Source organism: Pleurodeles waltl, chromosome 6 (assembly GCF_031143425.1).
Source record: "Pleurodeles waltl isolate 20211129_DDA chromosome 6, aPleWal1.hap1.20221129, whole genome shotgun sequence".
Lineage (NCBI taxonomy): Eukaryota > Metazoa > Chordata > Amphibia > Caudata > Salamandridae > Pleurodeles > Pleurodeles waltl.
The window spans coordinates 981191826-981219237 of NC_090445.1; the positions used below are offsets into that span (position 1 = coordinate 981191826).

Consider the following 27412-nt stretch of genomic DNA (forward strand, 5'->3'; position numbering starts at 1 on the left):
AGCTTTGAGCGTAAGATGAATCGCCTTCAGTTCTAACAGATTTATGTGCATCTCCTTTTGGAGCTTGGACCATCTGCCTTGAATGCGTATGTCCTGTAAGTGGCCTCCCCATCCTTCCAGGGAGGCGTCCGTGGTGATAACGAAATCTGCTATTGGTGCCAGAAAGGTTAGACCGTGGGAGAGGTGGTTGATGTGGGATCACCATTCTAACGTCTGCCGAATCCTTGGTGTGATGATTATTAAATCGTCGAAGGATCCTTGTGACTGGGTCCATTGGAGTTGTAGTTCTTCTTGTAGAGGTCTCATCTTGAGTCTTGCCAGCGGTACTAGGACTATGGCTGAGGAAATCATGCCCAGAAGCGATTTGAATAGTCGTACTGAAACGAACTTTCTTGCGGAGATTGTGACAGCCAATTGGGTCAGCTTCTGCTGCCTTGCTAGGGTAAGATATGCCTTGTTTTGGATAGTGCCCAATTCTGCTCCCAGGAAAACTCTCCTGCGTGCGGGGAACAAGACTGACTTTTGTAGGTTCACTGTTAGACCCAAACTGTTGAATAGTCTTAGGCAGGCATCTGTGGCTTTTGAGGCTAGTAGAGATGACGGAGCTTTTATGAGCCAGTCGTCCAGGTAAGGGAATACTTGCAAACCCTTGCTTCTGAGGGAGGCTGCGACTGGGGCAAGGCATTTCGTGAAGATTCTCGGAGCTGATCTGAGGCCAAATGGCAGGACTCTGAATTGATAATGGGCACCGGCTACTGTAAAACGGAGATATTTGCGATGTTTTAGGTGTATTGGAACATGGAAGTAGGCGTCCTGGAGATCTAAGGTTGTCATAAAATCTCCAGGATTCAAGAGGTGCAAGATATCTGACAATGTGATCATCCTGAAGGATTGTTTCCGAAGGAACTTGTTGAGCTTCCTGAGGTCTAATATAGGACGCCACTCTCCCGACTTCTTCCTTATGAGGAAAAAAACGGGAGTAGAATCCGAGACCTCGTTGCTGCAGAGGAACTGCCTCTATAGCCCCTTTGGCCAGAAGGCTGAGGACTTCCGCTTGAAGCAGACGAAGGTGGAGAGAGCTGCCTGATGTTGGTGGGTGAAGCGGTGGCTTTTCTGTGAACTCCAGGGTATGACCTCTTGTCACTATATCTAGCAACCACTTGTTCGATGTTATATTCTTCCACTCTTGGATGAAGTTGGAAATGTTTGCTCCTATTTGTTGATGTTGCGGGCATTGAGGGAGCATAGCCGGTGCCTGTGGAAGATCATTGCTTTCTGGGTTGATCTCTGGATTGTGACCCCTGTCTTCGTTTCCCTCCCTGTCTGGTATAGGAGGCAGTCGATGATTGCCTGTACTGCTGATGGTATGAGGGCCTGTACTGCGATTGCTGGTACTGTCTATGAAAGGAACCTCGAAATGAGGTGAAACCTCCCTCTAGCCCCTCGAAAGGGCTGCTTCCTGTACTGCAGGGAACCCAGGGACTTGGCCGTGTCTGTGTCAGTCTTAATGGTTTGAAGTGCGTCATCCACATGTTTGCCAAACAAAGATTCCCCATCGTAAGGCATGTCTAGAATTCGGGACTGCACTTCTGGTCTGAAGGATGTGGCCTTGAGCCAACCTTGTCGTCTTAAGACAGCGGCGCCCGCTAGTTGGCGGAAACCAGTAGAGGTTATGTCCAGAGCGCAGTCAATAATCTCTTCCGACGCACGCTCACCTTCCTGTAGGATCTTTCGTGCCTCTTCTTGCTTATTTTCTGGGATGAGGTCCAGGAAAGGTTGCATGTCGGACCACATCTGACGATCATATCGGCCTAAAATTGCTAATGAATTTGCTGCCCTGACAGTGATTGCAGACATTGAGGAGAATCTTTTGCCTATATTATCCAGTCTGCGACCTTCCTTGTCTGGAGGAGTGGAGATAGGCGTTGATGGATTTTTGGAGCACCTTTGAGCAGCCTGTGAGATGACCGAATCAGGCTTTGGATGGCCAGTAAGGCATGCCGGAGAATCTTGGGTCGCCTTATATTTTTTATCCAGTTTTTGTGGAACTGGAGGAACAGTAGCCGGATTCCGCATAATCTTTGTGCCCTCGCTCCAAATGTAATCAATAATCGGAATGGACCGTACCGACTTCCGTGATTGTTCTTTGAAATCAAGCAGGAAACATTCCGATTGGGAGACAGATGTTGGTAGGTGGAAACGTACTGCGGCTCTGTCCATAAGATTATGGAAACCACCTATGTCCTCGGGCGGAGAATCAGAGGGGCGAGGAGGTGGTGGAGAAGGAGTGGGGGCCAAGTAATCATCCCATTCCTCTGTAGGATGTTGTGGAGTAGAAACTTCTCCTTCTTCTTGTTCTTCTTCCCCTGAAGTGGAACCTTCATCTCTGGGGGGTGCAGCTAACACCAAGTGTGATGTTGATCTTGGAGTAGCTGGAGGAGGAGGAGCATTACCTGGCGTCACCGTAGAGACCGGCGCCGGTGGTTGACCTTCCGCTGGAAACCTTCTCCTATAATCCTGAAGCATGGATTGTAAATCCTGGATTAAGGAGGAAGGCATTTCTACGGTGTCTCTGTGTTGAGGCTCCCGTGTTTCATAGTATTGGTCCTGATGAGAGTAGTATGGTTGATACTGTTCATACTCATTCTCTTCATCGTCATCTTGATATTTGACATGGAGCTGCGAAGGGCTATGTGCATCTCCAAAAGGACCTTCGTCCGATTCCTCCCAGTCAAGAAGATGACTGGGTAGTAAAGCCGACACCTTGTTTGGAGATGTGTCGGTAGGATAAACGTCCTGTGCAGGTAGACTTCTGATGCTGACCATGGCTCGGAGAGCTGGAGACCTGGAAGAGGTAGGAATGGCCTCAACGTGTCCGCTAGGCATCACTGCTGTCGATGGCGTGAAAGTTGATGCAGCCGTGGATGGTGCAGATTTTTCCGTAGACGGTGGAGTCGCCGACGATGGTCTCGCCGACGATGGTCTCGCCGACGATGGTCATCTTTCCAGAAGTAGAAGGCTCTGAAGAAGGCGATAGATGGTAAGACTCCTTCTTTTGAAGAGGAGAGGAAGGCTCAGAGGAGACTGAAGTCTGTAAGCCCTTCCCATGATGAGATTTCTGCCTCTTTCTGGATTTCTCTATGTGGCCTAGGTCCTCAGATCTGGACCTTTTATGTGGCCTCTCTGACCCACTCTCCTCACCTGAAGTACAGGATTTGGCCTGTAACTATGTCAGGAGTCTGCCCTCCCGGTCTCCGAGGGTCCTTGTGGAGAAGGTGCGACATATTTTGCAGTCCTTAACCTGATGTTGTGGGTAGAGACAGTACAAACATTCTTTATGTGGGTCATCCACATGGAGCCTTTTCTTCCCACAGGTCTTGCAAGGGCGGAAAAGGCCTTTTCTAGAAGAATCTGACATATTTGAAGCTTTCTTGAGAGAAAATCTCTGAAGTAGAAGAAAAAACTGAGCAGAGCTCAGGGAGACTCCCTTCACACGATGTGCGGTAGAAAATCTGAGGAAGAGAGCTTCTCTGGAGAAGGTTCTAGAGGGTGCTAGTGCCTGATTGGACAGCAGGCAGATTTGGGCCCTTTCACAAAAGGACATGGATAGGCTATATGAGCAAGCTCTGACTCCATTATAGCCTATGGCAAAAAATTCTTTTTTATTATTTGCTATTTTATGTACCGTGGGACTCCCACTTCGACGACGGGGATGATTCAAGCATGTGAATTTATGAAAGATCCAATACTGGGTAAAGCTAGTTTTGCTTTTTGCAAATGTAGTAAGTATCCTACTATATCTTTTGTAGATGCGTGTAAAGGTTGAATTTGATTATTATGGCAGTAATAGACAAATCTTTTCCATGTATTTGCATAGCAGTGTCTAGTGGTAGGCTTTCTAGCCTGTTTTAGGACCTCCATACATTCTTGTGTGAGGTCTAAGTGTCCGAATTCTAGGATTTCAGGAGCCAAATTGCTAGATTCAGCGATGCTGGATTTGGATGCCTGATCTGTTGTTTGTGTTGTGTTAACAGATCTGGTCTGTTTGGTAGTTTGACATGAGGTACTACTGACAGGTCTAGTAGTGTTGTGTACCAAGGTTGCCTTGCCCATGTTGGTGCTATTAGTATGAGTTTGAGTTTGTTTTGACTCAACTTGTTTACCAGATATGGAAGGAGTGGGAGAGGGGGAAAAGCGTACGCAAATATCCCTGACCAGTTCATCCATAGCGCATTGCCCTGAGACTGATGTTGTGGGTACCTGGATGCAAAGTTTTGGCATTTTGAATTTTCCTATGTTGCAAATAGATCTATTTGTGGTGTTCCCCAAATTTGGAAGTAAGTGTTCAGTATTTGGGGGTGAATCTCCCATTCGTGGATCTGTTGGTGATCCCGTGAGAGATTGTCTGCTAACTGATTCTGAATTCCTGGAATAAATTGTGCTATTAGGCGAATGTGGTTGTGAATCGCCCAATGCCATATTTTCTGTGTTAGGAGACACAACTGTGTTGAGTGTGTCCCTCCTTGTTTGTTTAGGTAATACATTGTTGTCATGTTGTCTGTTTTGACAAGAATGTATTTGTGGGTTATCATGGGTTGAAATGCTTTCAGCGCTAGAAATACCGCTAACAGTTCTAGGTGATTTATGTGAAACTGTTTTTGCTGTACGTCCCATTGTCCTTGGATGCTGTGTTGATTGAGGTGTGCTCCCCACCCTGTCATGGAAGCATCTGTTGTTATCACGTATTGTGGCACTGGGTCTTGGAAAGGCCGCCCTTGGTTTAAATTTATACTGTTCCACCATTGAAGCGAGATGTATGTTTGGCGGTCTATCAACACCAGATCTAGAAGCTGACCCTGTGCTTGTGACCATTGTGATGCTAGGCACTGTTGTAAGGGCCGCATGTGTAACCTTGCATTTGGGACAATGGCTATGCATGAGGACATCATGCCTAGTAGTTTCATTATCATTTTGACTTGTACTCTTTGTTTTGGATACAAGGCCTGTATTACATTGTGAAATGTTTGTACTCTTTGTGGACTTGGAGTAGCAATCCCTTTTGCTGTGTTGATTGTTGCTCCTAAGTATTGCTGTGTTTGACAGGGCTGCAGGTGTGACTTTGCGTAGTTGATTGAGAAACCTAGTTTGTGTAGGATTTCTATGACATATTTTGTGTGTTTTGAACACCGTTTTAGCGTATTGGTTTTGATTAACCAATCGTCTAGGTATGGGAACACATGTATTTGCTGCCTTCTGATATGTGCAGCTACTACTGCTAGGCATTTTGTAAAAACTCTTGGCGCAGTTGTTATTCCGAATGGCAACACTTTGAATTGGTAATGTATCCCTTGGAATACAAACCTTAGGTACTTTCTGTGTGAAGGATGTATTGGTATATGGAAATATGCATCCTTTAGGTCTAGTGTTGTCAATGTAGTCTTGTTGTTTGAGCAGTGGGAATACGTCTTGTAGAGTAACCATGTGAAAGTGGTCTGATTTGATGTAGGTATTTAATGTTCTGAGATCTAGTATAGGTCTCAGGCTCTTGTCTTTTTTGGGTATCAGGATGTACAGTGAGTAAACTCCTGTGTTTAATTGTTCTTTTGGTACTAATTCTATTGCTTCTTTCTGGAGCAATGCCTGAACTTCTAGTCCTAGAAGATCTATATGTTGTTTTGATATATTGTGTGTTTTCGGTGGGACGTTTGGAGGGAATTTGAGAAATTCTATGCAATAACCATGCTGGATAATTGCTAAGACCCAAGTGTCTGTTGTTATTTCCTCCCAATGTGTGTAAAACTTGGTTAGTCTCCCCCCCACAGGTGTTATGTGTTGGGGATTTGTGACCTTGAAGTCACTGTTTGTTTTGAGGAGTTTTGGGACTTTGGAACTTTCCTCTGTTTCTTTGAAACTGTCCTCCTCTATATTGTCCCCAAAAACCTCCCCGCTGATACTGGCTCTGGTAAGTGGGCTTTGTTTGTGAGGTTGTGGCTTCTGTGGTCTGCCCTCGAAACTGTGTCTTTCGAAATGTGCCTCTGCTCTGCGGGGAGTAGAGTGCGCCCATGGCTTTGGCCGTGTCAGTGTCTTTTTTAAGTTTTTCTATTGCAGTGTCCACCTCCGGCCCAAACAACTGCTGTCCGTTGAATGGCATATTCAGCACAGCTTGCTGTATCTCTGGTTTAAATCCTGATGTACGCAGCCATGCATGCCTCCTTATTGTTACTGCTGTGTTGACAGTTCTAGCAGCTGCGTCTGCAGCATCCATTGCTGATCGAATTGGATTATTGTAGATATTTTGTCCCTCTTCTACCACTTGCTGCGCTCTTTTTTGGAACTCCTTTGGTAAATGTTCAATAAGGTGCTGCATCTCGTCCCAATGGGCCCTATCATATCTGGCTAGCAAAGCTTGCGAATTTGCAATACGCCACTGGTTTGCTGCCTGTGCCGCCACCCTTTTGCCTGCTGCGTCGAATTTTCTACTCTCTTTATCTGGAGGTGGCGCGTCTCCTGAACTATGAGAGTTGGCTCTTTTGCGCGCTGCTCCAACTACAACAGAGTCTGGTGATAGCTGTTGTGTGATGTACACTGGGTCTGTTGGTAGCGGTTTATATTTTGTATCTACTCTTGGAGTAATGGCTCTCCCTTTGACAGGCTCCTCAAACACTTGTTTGGAGTGTTTTAGCATTCCGGGCAACATCGGCAGACTTTGATATTGACTGTGCCTAGACGACAGTGTATTAAAAAGGAAGTCGTCTTCAATGGGTTCTGAGTGAAGGCTGACATTGTGAAATGCTGCTGCTCTTGATACCACTTGAACGTAGCCTGTACTATCCTCTGGTGGCGATGGTCTCGCTGGATAGCATTGAGGACTATTATCTGACACTGGTGCGTCGTAAAGGTCCCATGCGTCAGGGTCATCTTGACTCATCCCCGTATGAGTTGGGGATTGCATCATTGGTGGAGTGGCTACCGGTGTCGGTTGTGGAGAGTGATGTGGGGATGGTGGTGGTGTTACTTGTTTAGCCACTTTTGCTTGTGGCTGTTTGTCCTTGTCCTTGTCTTGGAAGGCAAGTTTTCGTTTCATTCTGATTGGAGGAAGAGTGCTGATCTTCCCTGTATCTTTTTGATTAAAGAGCCGCCTTTGCGTGTGATCTGGCTCTATTGTCTCTAATTCTTGTTCAAATCTGTGTGTCTTCATTTGTGAGGACAGTTCTTGTTCCTCTGAATAGGAACTAATTTTCGGTTCGGAGGACGAATGTTTCGGTACCTAAACCTTTTCGGATGCTTTTTTCGGCTCCGGCGAAATCTTTTTTACTTTCGGCGTAGTGCCCCCTCGGTGCCGACCCATTTCGGTGCCGCTGTCTCGATGCCGAATCTTTTCGGAGCCACTCTCTCGGGCCCGAGATTGCTGCGTGCCTGTATCTCGACCGGAGTCGGATGACTTCGACACTAGATCGCCCTTTTTCGGTGCCGATGGACGGTCACCTATTTTTCGGGTTAAGCCATGGCCTGTTGGCGGTGGCGTCCCCTGGGCTTTAGCAGTCTTTTCGTGAGTTCTTTGTTTCGACGTCTTACTCACGGTTTTCGGCGTTTCCTCAGGATCGATCTCCTCCGAGTCCGAATCCTGGATGGAGAATGTTTCTTCCTCCTCCTCGAAACGCCCTTGTCCTGTCAGCACCGACGCCATTTGCAGTCTTCTTGCTCTTCGGTCCCTGAGTGTCTTCCTGGACCGAAACGCTTGACAGGCCTCACAAGTATCCTCCTTGTGTTCTGGTGACAAACACAAGTTACAGACCAGGTGTTGATCTGTATATGGATACTTGTTATGGCATTTTGGACAGAAGCGGAATGGGGTCCGTTCCATCAGCCTTGAAGAGACACGTGGCCGGGCCGACCAGGCCCCGACGGGGATCGAAAAAACCCTGAAGGGCCACCGGAGCTCTTCTTAATTCGGTGTCGATCTGTTGTAACTAACCCGATACCGAACGCAAACAATACCGACGATTTTTCCGAGATTCTAACTAACTTTCCGACCCGAAACACGGAGCGAAAAGGAACACGTCCGAACCCGATGGCGGAAAAAAAACAATCTAAGATGGAGTCGACGCCCATGCGCAATGGAATGGGAGGAGTCCCTCGGTCTCGTGACTCGGAAAGACTTCTTTGAAGAAAAACAACTTGTAACACTCCGAGCCCAACACCAGATGGCGGGATGTGCACAGCATGTGTATCTGCAGCTACACATGCCATCGAACATATGATATATACATGCTAAACGCACACTCAATGTTAAATATCATCCATGTTTTATTTGCTGTGAGGCTATGTGGAAGCGTTTTATTACCAGGGTGGTGCTTTTATTGTGGCTTGGGTTGCAGTGTCATTTAATTCTCAGCTCCATGCCTTTAAAATGCAGGGTAGACACATATGCAGATGCTAGCATGATCTACCCACAAGCTGCATTTTAAACTTTCCAGTGAATACTCTTATGAACTGGTGGAATAATTGTAATCGTTTAAATTTGTTTATGTTTTACTGACCTTCCTCAAGCTTGTTTGTTGCAGAGGGTTGGTCATAGTAATCTGTGATGGCCATTTTGTATGTGCCATTTTTTTGGCACCATTTTAAGCAGTAATGCTCTAATGGGTAGGGAGCGTTTTCCTTCTTACCTCCATGCCTACAAAATAAAGAGGAAGGCACAGGCAAGCCTGTCTGTGCCCGGATAGTACCAGGGGCCAGGGAATCTGCACTTTTTGCAGCACATCACATCTCTTATTCAATGGACTTCTCCCTGTTTTAAAAGCCCACTCGATTTACAATGCTTACATTTCCATCAGCCTGGCGAGGGAGGTTATATCAGCAATGTTTGCTTCAATTCAACTCTCACCCCTAATGTAAGGAGAGCTTAGTTCCCATCTCTCCTTTTTTGGAGGGAAACTGAGGGAAAACAATAATAGTTTCGGCTTTGTCGTAGTTTGGACTCTTGCTCTAGACAAGACTGCTGGGTTAAGGATACTTATGTTTGTAGGTGACAACGCCTATCCTACAACAAGTCGCAGCTGTCATCCCAACCCTTCCGGCTCACTAACAGCACCTCACCAAAACCCAGATAGTAAAAGGTGATTTGTGGCAGCCTTTACGCATGGACTCGAGAGTATGACATCTCGGGGAGTGTTGTGGTTAAACGGAGATTACCCCTTTCTCACAGATATATCCTGTCTCATCCAAACACAGGCAATAACGAAGATGCAGTAAAGTTTCAATATCTTTTATTTAACACAACTGCAATCTGTGATAAGTTGCATGGGCTGCAATGATTAGTATAATGAACAGTGCAAGAAACAGAATTGTAAAGACAAGAGTCATGATTACAAAGACCTCCACCATCTTGCAATAACATGAAAAGACATGAAGTGTATAATATGTCCTAATACCCTATCATGATAGGCCTAATCTCCTACCTAAACTAAAGGGGAGCTGGGTATGTTAAACCTAATCTGCCAATGCCATGTCCATGAGAGGAGCCCCCAACCTTCGTTACCTTGGAATGAGGTCTCTATCTCAGACTCCGCAGGAACACGAAGACTGAGTCAGCGTCAAGACGACATGCAGCATCGATCTCAGCGATGGTGGCGATGCCCTCTGGCCGGAATTCCTCTGATTATCTGTCTAAAGTGTGATGTATTTATACAGACATAGGTGTGTTCCCAAACAATAGATAACGGGCATGCTTGGGGCGGCAATTAATATGAACAATTCCCTCGAAAGCATGAAGAGAGAAAGTCCGTAAATGTGAACACCTACAGTTTGTTTGTCTTTGTCACTTGATTTTGACGCCTTAACGCGGTGGCACTGATAATGCAAATCATAACAAGTGGCCTAACTATAAACAAGGCAGCCATCTTAGAAGAATTAAATAATTAAATGGGCTAAGACAGAGCAAGCTAAGTAGGTTAAAAGTCACTAGGTGACGGGGGCACGAGTCCGCAAGCCAATGGCTAAGCTAACTCCTGTTAACCCATTAAAACAAACTAGGATTCACTACAGCTTTTATAGACTGAATTGCTGTTCGTTATCCAGAGATATGTGGGATGTTTTACGTTATTCGACACTTTTCACACCAATGCCTTGTTTCTAACAAAGATGAGGTTTAAAGATCAGGTCAGCCCTGATGTGATGCTCTCCTTAGTAGATGACTAACACATTTTTAAGTTGGACCGAATAGGCAAATTGGGTTCTGACAAAGTGATAGTTTATTAACTGCACTTTTCCTGCAAATCCTGAGAGCTTTCCCTTCCCAAATAAAGGGCTGTTGTTTTCTCTTAAGGTCTCTCCCTACTTCTTCTTAATAGGTGCACCACTTTACCAGTGTCCAGATCACAATGTTCACTTTGCACAAGATCTTGTAGCTTTTGTCACACTTTATCTATTGAAGGCCACAAACTTCATGACAGTTGGAGACCGTAACATTGACTCTGATAACACACATTGTCCTCGGGTGCTCAGCCTTATATATGATTTGGAAGCTATTCCGCTTTCGCTGCTTGTTAAATATATCAGTCACAAAGCTGCTCATAATCTAGACCCTATTTATTTCAAATCTAAAAACATTAGAGGTGGGCACCCCTGTTCCACTAAGCTAGAAGAATCATTTTGCTATTCCTCATAAGCTACTGATTCAGACTGCCACTCCCTATGCTTCATGCCCATTTTCCATGTCTCACCCATGGTCCAAATTAAATGCACAGTGGTTGTGTAATCGTCTAGAGCAAAGTCTAATGAAACTCCCTTGCAAAGTGGAGGACGCGGATCTGCCTTTATATGCCTGTCTTTTGGATGCCCTTGGCAGCCTTACTCCTCTAAATGAAAGGCTTTCTAAACCTCTAAATCTTTTATAACCCTGGTTCTAGGCCATCCTTCTGGCTCTCAAAAACAGTGTAAGAAACTTAAACATTCCTGGAGAAAAAGCTATAAACCCAGAAAGAAAATCTATAAAGAGGCAATTCAGAAATACCAGAGTGATATCAACTGCTTGTGCCTCTCATATTACCAAGCTAATTAAATCAGCCTCCAATCCTGCCAAAGCGATTTTTCACAAACCTGATTAGATCTCTACATTCCCAGATTCAGCTTTGAATACACCAGTTTCTGTTATCAAACCTCTTAGCAGTGGGCACATTCTGTCCTGTTTCCAACCTCTAAGTACCAGCCCAGACTGCACTAGCTGAAACTATTAAATCAGGTTCCTCTTTGGATCTGGCTCAGCCAAACTTTATCAAGCTGCTTCCACCATTATATATCCCTTAACTGGTGGGATTGTTTTACTTTTCCACCTTCTCTGCTAATGTGCCCCTGGCATGGAAGCATGCCGTTGTAGGACCCCTGCTGAAGAAGTCCTAATTGGATGACGCCAACTCTGAAAACTTCTGTCCTCTGTTAACTTTTGCTTCTAAATTGCATGAAGAACTTATTGGTCACCACATCTTATCTTTTATTTACGTGCATTATATTCTTCATGCCTCTCAGTCCGGCTATCGACCTCAACACAGCATGGAATCAGCAATGCTGGAGACAACAGAGAAACTCAGATGGATGTTGGGCAGGGGTAGAACTGCTGTTGAGACTTTGCTAGATCTTGGCGTGGCTTTTGATTCAGTCTCACACAACATCCCACTAAATTGCCTACAAAACTGTAGGATTAGAGATAAGACTCTGACCTGGTTTGCCTTCTTCCTTAAAGGTTGGAGCTTTCAAGTTCTAGACAAATCCTATACGTTTGAGACACTTACGACTAGAGTCTTTACGTTTTACTCTATTCTTGTATGCAAACAACATTCAATCAGTATTTTTCCTTTACCCAGAACATGGAGGTCCTGCAGCATGCCTTATGTCTTGCCTCCCAGCAGTCTCCAACTGGATAGGGATGAGTTGTCTGCAACTTAATAGAGGAAAAACTGAGTTGTTGATTGTGGGCAATCCACTAACACTTGGGTGTCTGGCGATGAGCCAGATGAACCTGGCTCATCCCTCGCCTAAGCCTGCAGAAAAAAAGCCTTGGGGTCTGGCTCAATAATGAGCCAAGGATGGACTTCCAGAACAAAAAACTGTCTGGGTGTTGTTTTGGCCTAGTCTCTAGTCTCCAAAAGATCTATTGGGCGTTAGTCAATCATAACCAAGAGGCCACAGTCAAAGAAGCTATCATCAGAAAGAATTAAAGGTGTGTACCAACACTTAAAGATCGCTTTTTTGTTATGTTTGTTATTATAAAAAATTATGAACCAACTGAACACAGGACCAGAGAATATAGTTTTGGTGCTGATATTTCTGTATTTGAGATAATACTTGTAATGCATACAGTCTTAAAAGATTCTGCCTTCTACTGGTTCAGAAGCAGCTATTTACCATTACAAGTAGTATTTCATTTTGAGTCTTGAAAACACCCTAGGCCTGTGATCCCATAAGAGGTGAACTACATGTTGCTCATCTTACATCTATGAAATAGTACGAGGAACTATTTATACTGAAAGGCAAAAATTTACATCAACAACTATTCAGATGAATATTCTTCGGTAACCACCTATAAACATATTTATGTACTTGATAAATTTACTGATGAACTTTAAAAAAAATTCACTTTCTTTTTTTTAACAAACACAGAAATATTAGCAACTATAATTTCTGGTTCTGTGTTCAATTGGTTCCTGGTGTTTTGTCAATAACAGACATAACAAAAAATTATTCTTAAGTGTTGGCACACCCCCTTTCCTTCTTTCTTTAAGTCATTGTCTGGGTTAGAGGGAATACTCAGCACGGTGAAACCAAAAAACACTACCAAACTTACTTCTAACACTTATGTGGCGACTGAGGGTACATCAGGAAAAGAGATGCCAATTTGTGCAACTGCCATATTTCCCACATGGAATATGGAAACGTTCTCTATCTGGGGGTCTCACAGTCCTCCCCTAAACAAATGCAGGCAATATCAAATGCTGAATCGTGGCAGCTACTCAACATGCATATATATCATTCAGTATTCATTTGCTTGCCCTTAGTCCACTGGCTTATCCAGGTATCATGTATTGCCTACAGAGCCTTCAGCAACTCTGGGCCTGGGATCGGAGGCCTGACATGCCCTTATGAGCCTTCCGGAGACCTGCACTCAGCAAAGTCCAATTTATCAATACAAACGGGGTCCAGGAGAGCCACATCTGGAGGATGCTTAGTCAGTTATCTGGCCTTCAAACTCTGGAACTCTCTTCTGCTTCAGCTACAGCTTAGTCCCAGAGAAGCACGGTTTACAAAAAATCTCAAAACATATTTTTTGTTTTATTTTGTTTTTAAACAGCATCAGTGTGTTAACTTGTATAACTTGTACTGTATCAGAACTGGGAAGCCCTGATTGAGTAGCTATGATTTTTACAAGAACAAAACAGAAACATTAAAGAGAAAGTACCTCTTCATCCACCGACAAAAATTCCTTGTCATTAAGAGACAAGTCGATGAGAATAGTTCCACTGACAGATGTATTCAGATTTAAATATGTATTGACACCTGCAAACACATTTGGGAAAAAAAAGAAAAACAGAGTCTTAATTATATACGGACAGCAAAATATAAATGTTAGAATTGTTCTTGTAGAAATGAAATTATCTCTTCAAATAAGACAGTAGGCCAAAATAGAAGAATGTACTGGAAATTTATATTTTTATATATAGTGAAAAAATTGAATATTAATGTTTCTTTGACTGATGTGTGACTTTCTACTCCTTAAAATGTTGAACCTAGTTTCTAAATAGCTGCACCTGTATGTGAACTAATGTTCTGGACCCATTTAAACCTGAGAAATGATCTACCTCCATTGTTATGCTTAATGTTTTTAGGATAAAGTAACACCTAACAAACATCAACATTTAAATTAACTTCACAGATCTCTTAATTTGTGAGTGATTCTACAGGTGGTGCATAGGAATAACTCACAAACTTGACGTTTGTTGAGGAAGTACATACAAATAAACAACAGTGGAGGAGAAAGGAGTTGCAGGAGGTTTTACTATTTCAAGTTCTTTTTCCCACATGGCTACTGAAGGAGAAGATAGTCACTGATGTAACAAGGAATTCCAAGCACAAAGCCAATACATTAATCTCATGTAATGCAAGACTGATAAAAACCCTTCCAGAGTGAGTTCTCCTCCCCACCTCAAACCCCAAGAAATAATTTGGAAAAATAAAAGGCTACATCTTGTTTAGGTAGTAGTTACAGGCATGCACCTTTGAAGAAAAAGGGCCTAATTTATAGTCTGATGGGCTGGTACTCCATTACAAATGTAATGGACATTTCGACCGCCTTATTAAAAGTGCCTTAGGATTTCATGGACTTAAAATAAGGTTGGTGGGTTATGCATCTTGTTTCTAATAGAAGATCAGTTCACCATACGCTAAATCAGGCCTAAGAAGCAATTGAGTTAACATTTCTATTCAATTTATTAGACTTTCAGTACTTGAAATATATGTCTGTAAGATACATTACATTCGTTTGCACTGTCCTTCTATTGTATCGATAGCAGGAGGGCTTCAGCTAGAATTGAAGACAGAGACTAGATTTAAAAAAAAAAAAAAAACTCTGATCCATATATTATTCTCAGTGGTGTGCAATTCCGGGTGGAAATAGTGCACCTAGTAAATGATAATTATGCTGGATGTTTTTTTTTTTCTGGGAGCACAAATGAGCAGAGTGGGTGAAATTCCAGGAGGATAGCACTTTTCCACCCAAAACTGAACATCTGGCATCATTTGGCTTGAGTGTAGCGGTAAACATTCTATCTTTCTGACATTAGTTTTCAGATAGACTGCAAACTTCCACATTTTTAAGTGGTATCCAGCCTTTCAGAGCCATTCAGAAATCTCACTGTGAGATATAACTGAGTGATATTTGCACAGAGAGGAAGTAAATTATTCTTAAAGCTAAGAGCAGCCTCTGCGTCATGAGACTTATTTAAAGAATTTTGGTATATCCTGTGTTCCTGCAACTTTTCATACAACTGCTACAATAGGGAGTTGTTCCTCTCAAGAGTAGTTTGAGAAGAAGGAAACCACCCTTAAGAAAGGTGTTGTATCCATGATGCTGTATTTTGTGGAAAAAGTTATCATCTTCGATCATCCTCATTACACGAGCAGTATGGTTCAGCAACCCAATACTTAAATCAGACCTAAAAAGAAATAACTTATTAACCTTTAACAATCGCCTGGCAGCTAGGAGCTCTTCTAAATACACTTGTTGTGTATGATTCTGCCTTCCAGTGGTTGGATCCTGAAGAATCCCAATTCTTCTGATTGAGGGCGTCGAGCAGAGGAGTCATGTTGCCTTCCATGACAACTAACCAGCTCCAAGAATACCAAAGTATGCTGTCTATTTTTTTAGATTGTTTCCCTTTTTTATTTAAATACATTCCATTGCTCTCTTTAAATCTCATTTTCTCATGAAAACGGGATGCCTTCATCAGGGATGCAGGCAGCTGGCACACAAAACTATAAGAGCTTCAAGCTGTAAAACGAAAGTTTTACTTATCCCGGTAAACATCTGTTCATAGTGTATAATACTGAAGATTCACATGCTCTGCATACTCCTGCCATCTACTGTTGTGCTCCGATGTTTGCAAATTGTTTTCTTCAAAGAAAGCTTTTAAGTTACAGGATGCCTTAGGTCTCTGCTTTAAGTAGGCACTGCACATGGGTACTGACTCCAAGTTACATTTTTTTTTCCACACAGCAGGTAAGAATAAGTATGAAATGGCAAGTGAACGCATGATGGTGCACCATGTGTATTGTGGAAGTAAGATATTGGATAAAAAGATCATGACCCTCATTATGACATTGGTGGTAAATCCCACTTACTCCCACACTGACTGCCAACATACCACCACCGCAGCGGATATCTGTTCACCATATTGTGACACACACACACCAATCCGTCACTATTCAGCCACATACACAATTCCGCCACATCAAAGGTCAGTGAAACTGGTGGTATCAAAACCAACACCATTACACCAACAGAACTACGTCCATCACATTATGACCCACGCATCACTACGGCGGCCATTCAATGGCGGTACATACCGCCGTGCTCAAAATACACACACAAACAAACAAAACAACAACACATTGGACAAGTCAAACAACACACACCTGACACCCATACACACACCACACCCACACAACTATAAAACACACCCACATTACCCACAACCCTTTATGACTACAAACCATTGGCACGAGAAGACACCATGACCACAGACAAAACCAGAGCCACACACTACACACCCCAGATTCTCAGAGGAGGAGCTAAGGGTCATGGGGGGAGGAAATCATCAGGGTAGAGCCACAGCTATTTGGAGCACAGGTGCAGCAGATATCGATAGCTAGGAAGATGAAGCTATGGCATAGAATTGTGGGCAGGGTCAAGGTCTTGAGAAAGCACTCAAGAACCAGGGATGACATCAGGAAGAGGGGGAACGACCTACGGGGGAAGGTACATTCCATTGCAGCAAGACACCAGCTCGCTGTTCAGAGGACTGGTGGTGGACCCCCACCTCCTTCCCCACAACTAACAACGTGGGAGGAGCAAGTCTTGGCAATCATGCATCCTGAGGGCCTGGCCGGAGTAGGAGGAGGACTGGACTCTGGTAAGTCAACTCTATACTACTACTACTACCGCCCTACCTGCATGCGCTCACATACCTTCACCCTCACTCCCATCACTCCACCGCTTCCCACACACTCCACCATCACATCTCACTCATTCCAATGCCAAGCCCTGCATGCCATACCAATGCATTGACACCACTCACAGCCCTGCATGGACCCCAATCACTAAAGCATGCACACTAGAGAGTGAATCAACTATCCCACCACATACAAATGTACACAAGTGAAAACTACCAGGGCAAATACAACCAAAGAGGGCAAGCCACGGATGCAGAATATGTCAGACACAGAAACAATAACAAAGCATTTATATCCCCACAGGTACCCCAGCCAATGTCATCGGAGAGGAGGTGCCAGCAATATCAAGTCACCCCCAAAGAAGAGACCCACAGTGATGACAGCAACTCTGGTCTTCAGGATCTAGATGAGCAACCTGGCCCACCAGAGACCTCTGGACAGTCGGTTACCCAGGCCCAGTCACACACCACCACACAGCCTCCCCCATCAGGAAACACCACCACAGCACCCACCCAGCGTACCCATACCTCTGTCCACAGGACACATCAATCAGCAGTGTATCCACCTCTACAGGGGCCCGAGGGCACACCTCAGACCCAAGACAATCAGGGACCTGGGGTCAGTGGAGTGGGCACACGGTTCAGGGGACAGAGGAACAGAACAACAGGGAAACTGGGAGGACTGTTGTGTGCCAGGAGGAGGACAGGCCCTGGGAACCGACTCTCCAGGAGGCACTTGCAGAGATCCTGGGAGCATATCAACATTCCCAGGACACAATGGGCCAGATCCTGGACAATGTGCAGGAGAACAGGCGGCTGCAGGGGGGACAGTACCTGGGGGTCAGGGAGGACTTGCAGGCCATCAACACCACCCTGGTCTCCATAGCAGGGGTGCTGGCAGACATGGCCAATATAATGAGGGAGGCAGTATCACAACAGCGGGCCCCTGCCACTAGCCAGACATCTGAACTGCCTTTCACCTCTGCTGCGCTAGTGGACAGGAGGCCCCGCCACAGGACCAACAGGCCACCAGAACCCCTCCCCCTGCAGAAGGAGAACCACCCCGCAAACATTCCCTGCGATCCAGACTGAAGCCACAGACACTTGCCAAGACCCCCACCAGGAAATGAGACTCTCCTGATTGTCACCCTTGTTCCCCACACAGTCACCCTGTCCACCTTGAACTGCCATTGCTCCCCTTCCTATGTCCCCTTGGACAATGCATCTGTGCTACAATAGACTGGAACAATACCCTGTACTTTCCTCCATTATCACCCCAGCCCATTGCATTTTCCCATCTTTTTCTTAGCAGTTCAACAAACACCCTTTGAAAAAATAGATGTATGGGGATATGTCACATTTTTCAAATATGTATTCATTTAACCAGGTTCAAACAATGCCATTCAACTGTACAGTAAATGAGCATATGTTAATGAACTGTAGATGGCTGCAGTGTTCCCACCAAGAACTATTGTGAGGTACCAACATCTGTATAATGAATTGCCAAAGGGTACAGTAAGTGGGCATGGAGGTACGAAATAACAGCATGCCAGTGCCACAGATATTAGAAATAATTACAATGAAATGTGAAGTAACACTGTCTTCCCTGTGTGTCATTGGAAGTACTGTCTGCTGACTGCTGTCCTCATCCTCTGCTTCCTCATCCTCACTGTCCACAGGGTCCACTGCTGCCACACAGGCATCTCCAGCCTCCTCCTCCAGAAAAGGCACATGGCGTCTCAGGGCAAGGTTTTGCAGCATGCCACTATTATTTGGCAGACCTTCTTGGGTGAGTAGCACAGGGATCCACCTGTTAGATGGGGGCACCGGAACCTGGTCTTCAGGAGGCCAAAGGTACGTTCTATAATCCTTCTGGTTTGCCCATGGGCCTCAATGTAACGTTCTTCTGCCCTTGTCCTGGCATTCCTCACAGGGGTCAGCAGCCAAGATGGGTTGGGGTAACCAGAGTCACCTGCAAATATTGAGGGAAAACGTTTAGCCACACTCTATCCCATATGGCCCACACCATACCCATACCCATACCCATACACCAACATATACTTGATGGGGACCAGGGCTCACCTATTAGCCGCATCCTGTGTGTGCGTCTGTAGTTGGGCCATCACATTTGGGATGCTTCTATTCCTCAGGACAAAGGCATCATGCACCGACCATGGATACTTAGCATTGACATGGGAGATGTACTGATCCACCAAGCACACCATCTGTACATTCATAGAATGGAAACTCTTACGATTTCTGTACACCTATTCATTTTGACAGGGGGGATAAATGCAATATGTGTTCCATCAATTGCCCCTATTATGTTGGGGATATGTCCCATTGCATAGAAGTCAACCTTCACAGTGGCCAAATCCTCCACCTGGGGTAAAACAATGTAGCTGCACATGTGTTTAAACAGGGCAGCCAACACTAGTCTGCATTACTGAGAACATTGGCTGTGACATTTCTGCTGCCAAGCCCACTGTCACTTGGAAAGAACCAGTTGGCAGGAAATGGAGCACTGATAGAACTTGCACAAGAGGGAGGATCCCAGTGGGGTGACAGATAGCAGATATCAGGTCAGGCTCCAATTGGGCAAACAGCTCTGTGATTGTGGCCCTGCCAAGTCTATAGGTGAGGATGAGGTGCCTGTCCTCCAGTGTTGCCAAGTCCACCAGGGGTCTGTACACAGGGGTATGTCTCCATCTCCTATTCATCTGCAGCGGTAGTAATCTATGGAGCAAATGAGAGAGGAGCCTGTCACAAACGGAACAATCGGGCTACAAGAGAACATTGCATGCTGTTAATATGTAATGGGTCAGAGTGAATTGTCCAGTATGTCCAAATTCAAACAGTAATGCAGCAATTATGCAGGGCTTGCCTCCACCCACCCCTGAAATGGCGTCCGCCTGTCCTGTGTGGAGGGAAAGGTGGAAGCGAGGTAATTCCGCTAACATGCGCCGCTGCGGGAGGCGGTTAGGAACCGCAGTGCAACTCATTTGGTAACATTGGGCCCTATGGGTCATAGTGGCCAATGGTGATCTACGCCGGCGGAGACGAAATGCACCGCCGCGGACATGACCGCCATTTTCTATCTGATTCCTCACTTGCTACCTGACCTTCAACAGGAGAGGACCTACACTGCATGTGCTGCTGTGACCCATGTCTGGAACCTACCATGGTCCGCGTGACAGGGGAAAGAGTCCCTGCCTTCAGGTCAGCGCCCATCAAAAGAAGGGTATATGGCATGCCATCGCCAAGGACGTGCGGAGCCTGGGGGTCTACGGCAGGCGGAGCACCCACTGTCGGAAACAGTAGGAAGACCTGAGACGCTGGGCACAGAAGACGGCGGATGGCCTCCCAATGAGGAAGGGGTGCCTGCATACTGGCGGTGGCCTATCCAGAGCTGGATGGGAACTTGGGGGCATCACAGCAGCCACGAGGGGGTGAGTACAGTGCCCATCATTACTACTAACACCTGGTGGGAAGGTATCCGGGTGGTGGATGTGTGTCAATGGGTACCCCTAGGCCAGGCCTGACATTGCAGCATAGGTCCCCTGGTGGCAAGGGTGCAGAAGGGCAAATTTAGCTACCTAGCTCGTAGGCATCCACTACTGGTCAGGGCTGTGTGTGTCCCAGGTGTGCTGGATTTGCTGGTGTGTGCCCTTCCCCATGCCTTAGTGGCTAGCAATATCACTGGTAGTGCAATGCATAGTGCATAGGCCTGTTCCCTGTGTGTGAGGTTGCTGTGTACGCCAATGGTGGTGTTGGTGCAGCCATTGACCAAGTGTATCCTCTGTTTCACAACCCCCTTATTGTTTTGTCACCCTGTCCTTATGTGCATTAGCATCATCTGGCAGAGGAGCAGAGGCACCGGTGACGGAGGGCGCTGCATCCCACAGGACCCAGGAGGAAGAGTCCACCGATGGTGAGGGCACTAGTGGGACGGAGGGCGAGGGGAGCACCACGGCAGAGACTGGAGGGAACAGTTCAGACACAGATGCCTCCTCCGAGGGAAGCTCCCTGGTGGTGGCAGACACCTCTGTGACCACCCCAGCTACAGGTACATCCGCCACCCCCCAATACCAGCACCGCCCTCCCAGCAGCCCCTCATCGAGTTGCCTGTGCCAGCTAACCCAGGAGGGTGGGCATCTCTTTCGCCCCAGGCACCTCAGGCCCTGCCCCAGTGAGCCCTGCTGCCTTGAGTGAGGAGGCTATTGACCTCCTGAGATCCATCTCTTTAGGGCAGTCAACCATTGTGAATGCCATCCAGGGGCTGGCAAACCAGATGGAACAGACTAATGCATTCCTGGAAGGCATTTACACTGGCTTGGCGGCCCAACAGAGAAATCCAGGCTCTGGCCTCTCTCTGACAGCAGCCATTGTCCCTGTTTTCACCCTCCCCCCTCCAGCTTCTTCTTCCCAATCCCATTCTCCTCAACCCCAACCTATCCCAAGCACACAGGCAGACGATCATGCACACAAGACAACACACAAGAGTGGTTCAGGCAAACACAAGCACCACACTTCATCCCACAGGCCCTCACACAAACACCATCCAGATGCAGACATACCAACATCCACAATTTCCACTGTTTCTCCTCCTCCTCCTCCTCCTCCTCCTCCTCCTCCACCTCCCTCCCAGTTCTGTCTACACTCACACCTGCATGCACTACATCATCATCCACTACCAGGATCACCACCACACCTAGCAGAACACACACCTCACTGGCAGACTCCTCCACAACAGCCATGCACACGTCCCCTGTGTCCTCTCCCACTGTGTCTGTCACCCCCCTCCCCTTCCTAAGGTACACAAGCTCTCAGACACACAACAGCCATCCACCTCACAACAGCATCCAGCCCATGCACCCGCACCCAAAGCCAGCAGGCAGACACCTCCTACAACCACTCCCTCTTCCTCTACTCCCAAACCTTCTCCCTCTTCCACGTCCCAGTGTCCCTAAAGCTTTTCCTATCAACCATTGACCTCTTCCCTCCCCCTCTCCCACCCCCATCCCCCATCCTGCATGTCTGGGCAGGGTGGTAAAAACCCAGCCAAGCACCTCAGCCACCAGGTCCACGGGCCCAGTCGTGACCATACCCACTTGTGGTGGTAAAGAATCCAGGGCACATGTCCTAAGGGTGAAGGAGCCTGCACCAGACAGCCTCAAGGAAAAGGAGTCTGTCCCAGCGGCTGCCAGGAAGAGCAAGGAGCCAGCACCATCAGGCAGAAATAGCCAGGGGCCTGGGGAAGGAACTTTGACGGGGACCCCACCACAAACCATGGTTGTGCAGCCGTCCAAGGCTGCGGGGATGGGCAGGAGCCTCCTCCCACCAGCAGCACCAGCACCTCCAGTGGGCAGCTGTCCGAGGCTGCAGGGGATGGGCAGGAGCCTCCCCCCACCAGCAGCACGAGTACCACAGTCACCTCCGGCGAACGGTATGTAATCCTGCCTCCATGGGCTGCTGTGCGGCCTGCCCCCTGCAAATCCAGTGAGTATGACACCCATCTGAGAGACTGACCATGCACTCCCAAGGATCAAGAGCACAGGGCGCGATGCCCCCTCCAAAACCATTGGGTAAGACAACCACCTACCCCGGCCTCCCCAGGATCAAGAGCACAGGGCACAATGCCTCCTCCAGAACCAGTGGGCAAATCACCCACTTGAGAGACTGTGACCTTGCACTTCCCAGGAACAAGCACAGGGCATGTTGCCCCTCCAGAGCATGTAGGCAAATCACCCACGAGAGACTATGGCCTTGCACACCCCAGGACCAAGCACAGGACATGTTGCCCCCTCCAGAACCAGTGGTGTTGTTCCATCTCCCGGGTGAGGTGCCCCCGTCCCCCTGAGGTGCCTGCCCATTTGCCAACTGATGCCCCCTGCAGTGTTCTCTCCGTGTTGATGCAGGTGACAAGTGGGGCCTTGGACTTTGCCCTGGGGCCATGTGGCCCACGCTAACTGAGGTCTGGGCTGTGTCCCTTGATTTGTACATTTGTAGATATCCGTTACATTGGCTAAATTATTATTTATACTCTGTTGATCTTATTACACTCACTTTAGTAAATTTGTTTTGTCCTTGCATTATTCAGCCGATTTAGGGGGAAGAACTTGTTATCTTGTGCATCTGGTTGTGTGTATGAGGTGTGTTTGTCGTGAGTGTGTGTCACTGTCGTTTCCCTCCCTCCCTTGTGTGCCAGGCGGCTGTACTCACCGTCGTCATCTTCGCCATCGTTGGTGTTTGTGGTGGAGCAGCACATAGAAGAGCATTGGGAAGACATGCAGCTCGGGCTCCATGGCGGCGTGGTTGTTCCCTCTGTCTCGAATGGTGAGTCCTTTCTCTTCTGTGCAGTGTTTCCGCCAGGCTTTTGATATTGTTGGTACCACCCCAGAAAAGGTGGCGGATTGGCATGTCTTAATATGGTGGGCGCAACATTGACTTCCGCCTGTCTGTAGTTCGGCTAACGCCGTGGTGCCCGTTGTTTCCGCCCTGGCAGTCGGTGTGGTAAAGTGGCTGTCTATCGGAGATCTATCCACCATGGTCATAATTTGGCAGTACTTACCGCCAGCCTGTTGGTGGTATTACTGCCACTTTTGCACCAATCGCCAGTGTTGCAATGAGGGTCTATATCTGCAAGTAGTGTCACAGGCTTCTGGGGAGGAGTGTGGGTGCATGTAATTCTACAGCACTGCATGCTATGAACAGATGCTTATAGGATACTATTTTTTCATCTGTAATAGGTTGAATTTTGTTGATTAAATTTATTGTATGATTACTTACAACCACTACATAGATAAAAAGAAACCACCACAAGAGTAAAGCATAAAAGAAAAAGTTAATTCATTTACAATCTGCCAAATTAATTTCCCTTCTTACGAAAAGCCTTACTGAACAGCCTGTATATGTTTTTCCAGTATACTGCTATGAGTTTGAGGTATAAAAGTGCACAGTACATTATCTGGCTATTTGTAGGACCCACCTATTTTTAGGGTCGAGCGTGCAAATGCTCGAACCCTGTTGTAATCTTTCTGTGGGCTTTTAACCACGCCCATCATTTCCATTGGTTCGTGGGCTTGTCGTTTAAAGTTTGCTTGATTTCATTTGTGAAAGGCATGCATACGTCATGCTTTTTTCAGTGTTTAGGCCTCCTCAAGCGCACCGGTAAACTACTGAAAACATATGAGGCTCCCTGTTTCCGTATGGTTTCTGGACTACTTTTTATTTTTATTTCGTAGGCAGAATGATCTTGCTGGGCAGTAATCAAGCGATTTTCATGACTGCCAGTTTAATTCTATTGTTTATCCTAGTACTCCTTCGCAAATTCATGGTTAAACATTGTGATTGTGCTCTTTTTCTTTTTTTTTACTATGCAAAGGCGAAACCAGACTGGTCCTTTTGTTGTGATTAGTCTTTTTCATGCTCATGGTGTGGCGCTTTAAATCGGCTCCTTTATGTGAAATTGTATTACTTTTCATTTTCAGTTTATGTAGCAAGAAAAGTCTGGTTAGGAGTTTACAACGTTAATAGCTTTAACTCAAGCAAACACAAGACCCACTGCATTGCAAATGCTTGTTCACGTTTGTTTACAGAATGGGCTCGGCCATTTACATAACCTCTTATGTTACGTCACATTGTTCACAGGGGATGTGGCCAGCAACTGGCGGAAACAGTATAGAACATCCTGAAGCTTAAAGAGTACTACTTTGGGGCCCTAAGTGTACCGTCTGAATAGTCTTTTGTTTAACAAGGTCCGCATCAGGTAGATGAATTTGCCAATATTTGGCAGATGTGACGAAGTTTCAATAGAAAATGGGAGAGGAGAAAATACTATTATGTGTTGCTGTAGCTTTGCCTGTTACTAGCTGTGAATATGTGTAAGGTTGACCAAGTGGATGCCTTCCATGTGACAGCTTGTAGAATATTACAGAGGAAGGCCGTGGCTGCATGTGGAGAGCGCCCTGAGGGTAACAAGGAGGTTTTTTTTTTGCTTTATGGTAGCAGGTTTGCATGCACTTTACTGTCCATCTGGCAATATTGGGGGGGGGGGTCGTCTTGGGCATGAGGAAGTAAAAAAAAAAGTATTGGCCGTTGTATGGGGCTCTCTTTCTTTGGCTCCCCTCTGGAGAGGAACCCTGGACCTCTTCCTCTAACAGGCTTAGCTGCTCTCTGCTGACGGTATTGTTTGCTGGGGGAGGGGGGAGTCGGGAGAAGATTTAGGCAATAGCTGTGGTGCACCACTAACAATAGCTACTGACCTGATATGATTTCTTCCAAGCAGGAAAGACAATGCTACAATTTCACTAGAGGTGACAATGTGATCAGGGTACGGTGGGGGCAAAGTCAGTGCTTGGAGATGGAGGCCACTTTTCTGGAGCTTCCTCTAACCCTATCCTTGTTGTTACTGTTCCCTGTAGGCACCCCTAGTGAGCCACCTGCCTACCTGTTGGAAGAAAGACTGATGCTGCCTCTGGTCTGAGTGCGTGGGGTCAAAGAAACTAGCGTTAGCCTGTCCTCGAGACTGCTGACTCAGAAAGAAACCTCTGGAAATCAGTCTGTTAATTGCGCACATTGATTCTGCAATGCCAGTGTCCTTTATCTTCTCCATGATCTCTTCAACCTGGGGCCCAAATAGGTGTTACCATCAAAAGGAAGGTTGGGGAGATGCTGTGAAACCTCCAGCTTAAACCCTGCGACAAAGAGAAAGGCATAGCGTCTGAGAATGGCATTGGTGTTGATTTCCTGGGAGGATGAGTCTGCAACATCGAAGGACCAACGGATGGAAATTCTGGAGGTGGTCTTGTCCTCTGACACCATCTCCTTACCCATTACAATAAATCCTCTGGGAGGTGCTTCATCAGCTCCTACATTTCCTCTCACTGCTCTGACACAGCAAAAGAGGAGCCCCACAGAGTTGGCCATGCACCAGTTGGTAACCACCCCTATGGCCCCACATTTGCCAGATGAGTCTAGCATCTTGCTCTACTCATCAAGTAGCAGGCGTCGCCTCTGACTTGCAGGCAGTATGCATGAGCAGAAAGTTGGGTAGGACATAGTCCCTGATGTAGACGGGGCTACTGGGGGGGGGTCTTGTACTTCGCTACGATAATGGGTATCACCACCCTGGCCTTTACTGGATCCCTTGCCCAAAGGGTTCACATTGTAGTGTTCCCTAGGGTCGTCTGTGAGTCCTAGCTTCAACAGTGAGTCCCAAGGGTCAGCAGGGTTGAAAGGACTGTCTGGGTCACAAGAGGAGTGTAGGAACCCCTCTGGTGCCTCTGATGGAGGCAGTCGAGGTGGTGTATATGGTCATGATGGTGCAGGCAAGGGAAGTGCAATACAAGGGGCAAGGCTATAAACCTGGTCACTATGCTCATTGGACATGGGCCCAGAGGTGTCTCTGATGCATGGTCCTCCTCAAATGCCGGTCTCTTCTGAGGCAGAGTTTGTTGGTTTTGGTTTTGCTGAAAACGTCCCAGTAAGGGGATAGATAATTAGAGATTTCTACCTTGCATTATGTAGCAATTGGAGGATGACCTACTCTGAAACCTCATAGCTACTTGTCACAGATTTTCTTACTGTTAAGAATGGCTTCGAAGTAGGCGGGAGCTTAGGTGCTGCGTTTGCTGGAGCCGTTGGCTTAGAGTGGAGAAGAGGCTTGTTAGTGGCCTTGGGACTCAATGGCTGAGAGTATTTGAAGATCTTGGATAGGTCCTTCTTCGGGTCTGATGCCTTCATTCACTGCATACAGGAGCTTAAAGGTACGGATCCCATAGAGGTTGTGGTGTTTTGTGCATGGAGCTAGACACCCAACTCCCTCAGAAGTGGTGCTCAGCCTTGGTAAGAGGCCTTTTGTGTGTGTGTGTGTGTGTGTGTGGGGGGGGGGGGGGGGGGGGGGGGGGGGGGGGTTAAGGTTGTGGAGTTCTGTAGACGCTCCTCTTCCACCTCAGAGTCAAAGGCACTGAATGTGACTGACTGTGAGCTGGGAGTTGGCTGAAGCTGTGGGATGTCTGAAGGGCTGGCATCCCCACCTTCATTAGCGCAGTGCTGATGTATCTTTCATACTGTACTCCCCCTTTAGCACTGTTGAGTTTTCTTCAACCAGAAGGCGAGACAAGCTTAACTTGAGGGGTTGTCGTAGTCAGGGAAGAAAAAGAGGTTACAAAACCCATGGTGATTCGTCCACAGGTACTTTTAATGGTACCAGAAGCAATACTAGAAAGACAGTTGATCCATTGCCCTTTGAGGATCTGCATTGTCCAGTGACAAAGGTTGATGCAAGGTGCGCATGCAGCCTAGGGAACAGGCACTAGAGCCATGGCAATTGCACATTCAGTCTCTGTAAAGTATTGTCAAGGGAAATGCAGATGACAAATGTTTTTTTAACTCAGTGTGTCAGAGATTCACCATGAGGGCCTGAAGAAACTTGGAGAACACTTTTGAGTCTTGAAGCCTTGCTGTTCAAACCTGATGGCGGAAAAATCTATAATGGACTTGATGACCATGCACTTTGCCCACAAGGATGAAGTCACAGAACATCCCATGCCTCAAAAGCCTTTTTTGAACGAAAGCAACTTGTAAATGCCTTAGACCAACACTATGTAGCAGCAACATGTGTATCTACAGCAACACATGGCAAGTAAACTTGTTTCCTGCAGAGCGTGGATCTCTTCTTGTTTCAGATG

General features: G+C 46.5%; 1 protein-coding gene across 2 annotated transcripts in view; it reads right to left on the minus strand.

The window, feature by feature from the left end:
• TNKS2 (tankyrase 2) overlaps positions 1–27412 on the minus strand; it is a 511364-nt gene that overhangs the window by 192221 nt on the left and 291731 nt on the right. For both annotated transcript variants that reach the window (XM_069239858.1, XM_069239857.1), the window contains one exon: positions 13454–13551. In XM_069239858.1, coding sequence (XP_069095959.1) covers positions 13454–13551 — 98 coding nt within the window. The remainder of the gene's footprint in view (positions 1–13453; positions 13552–27412) is intronic.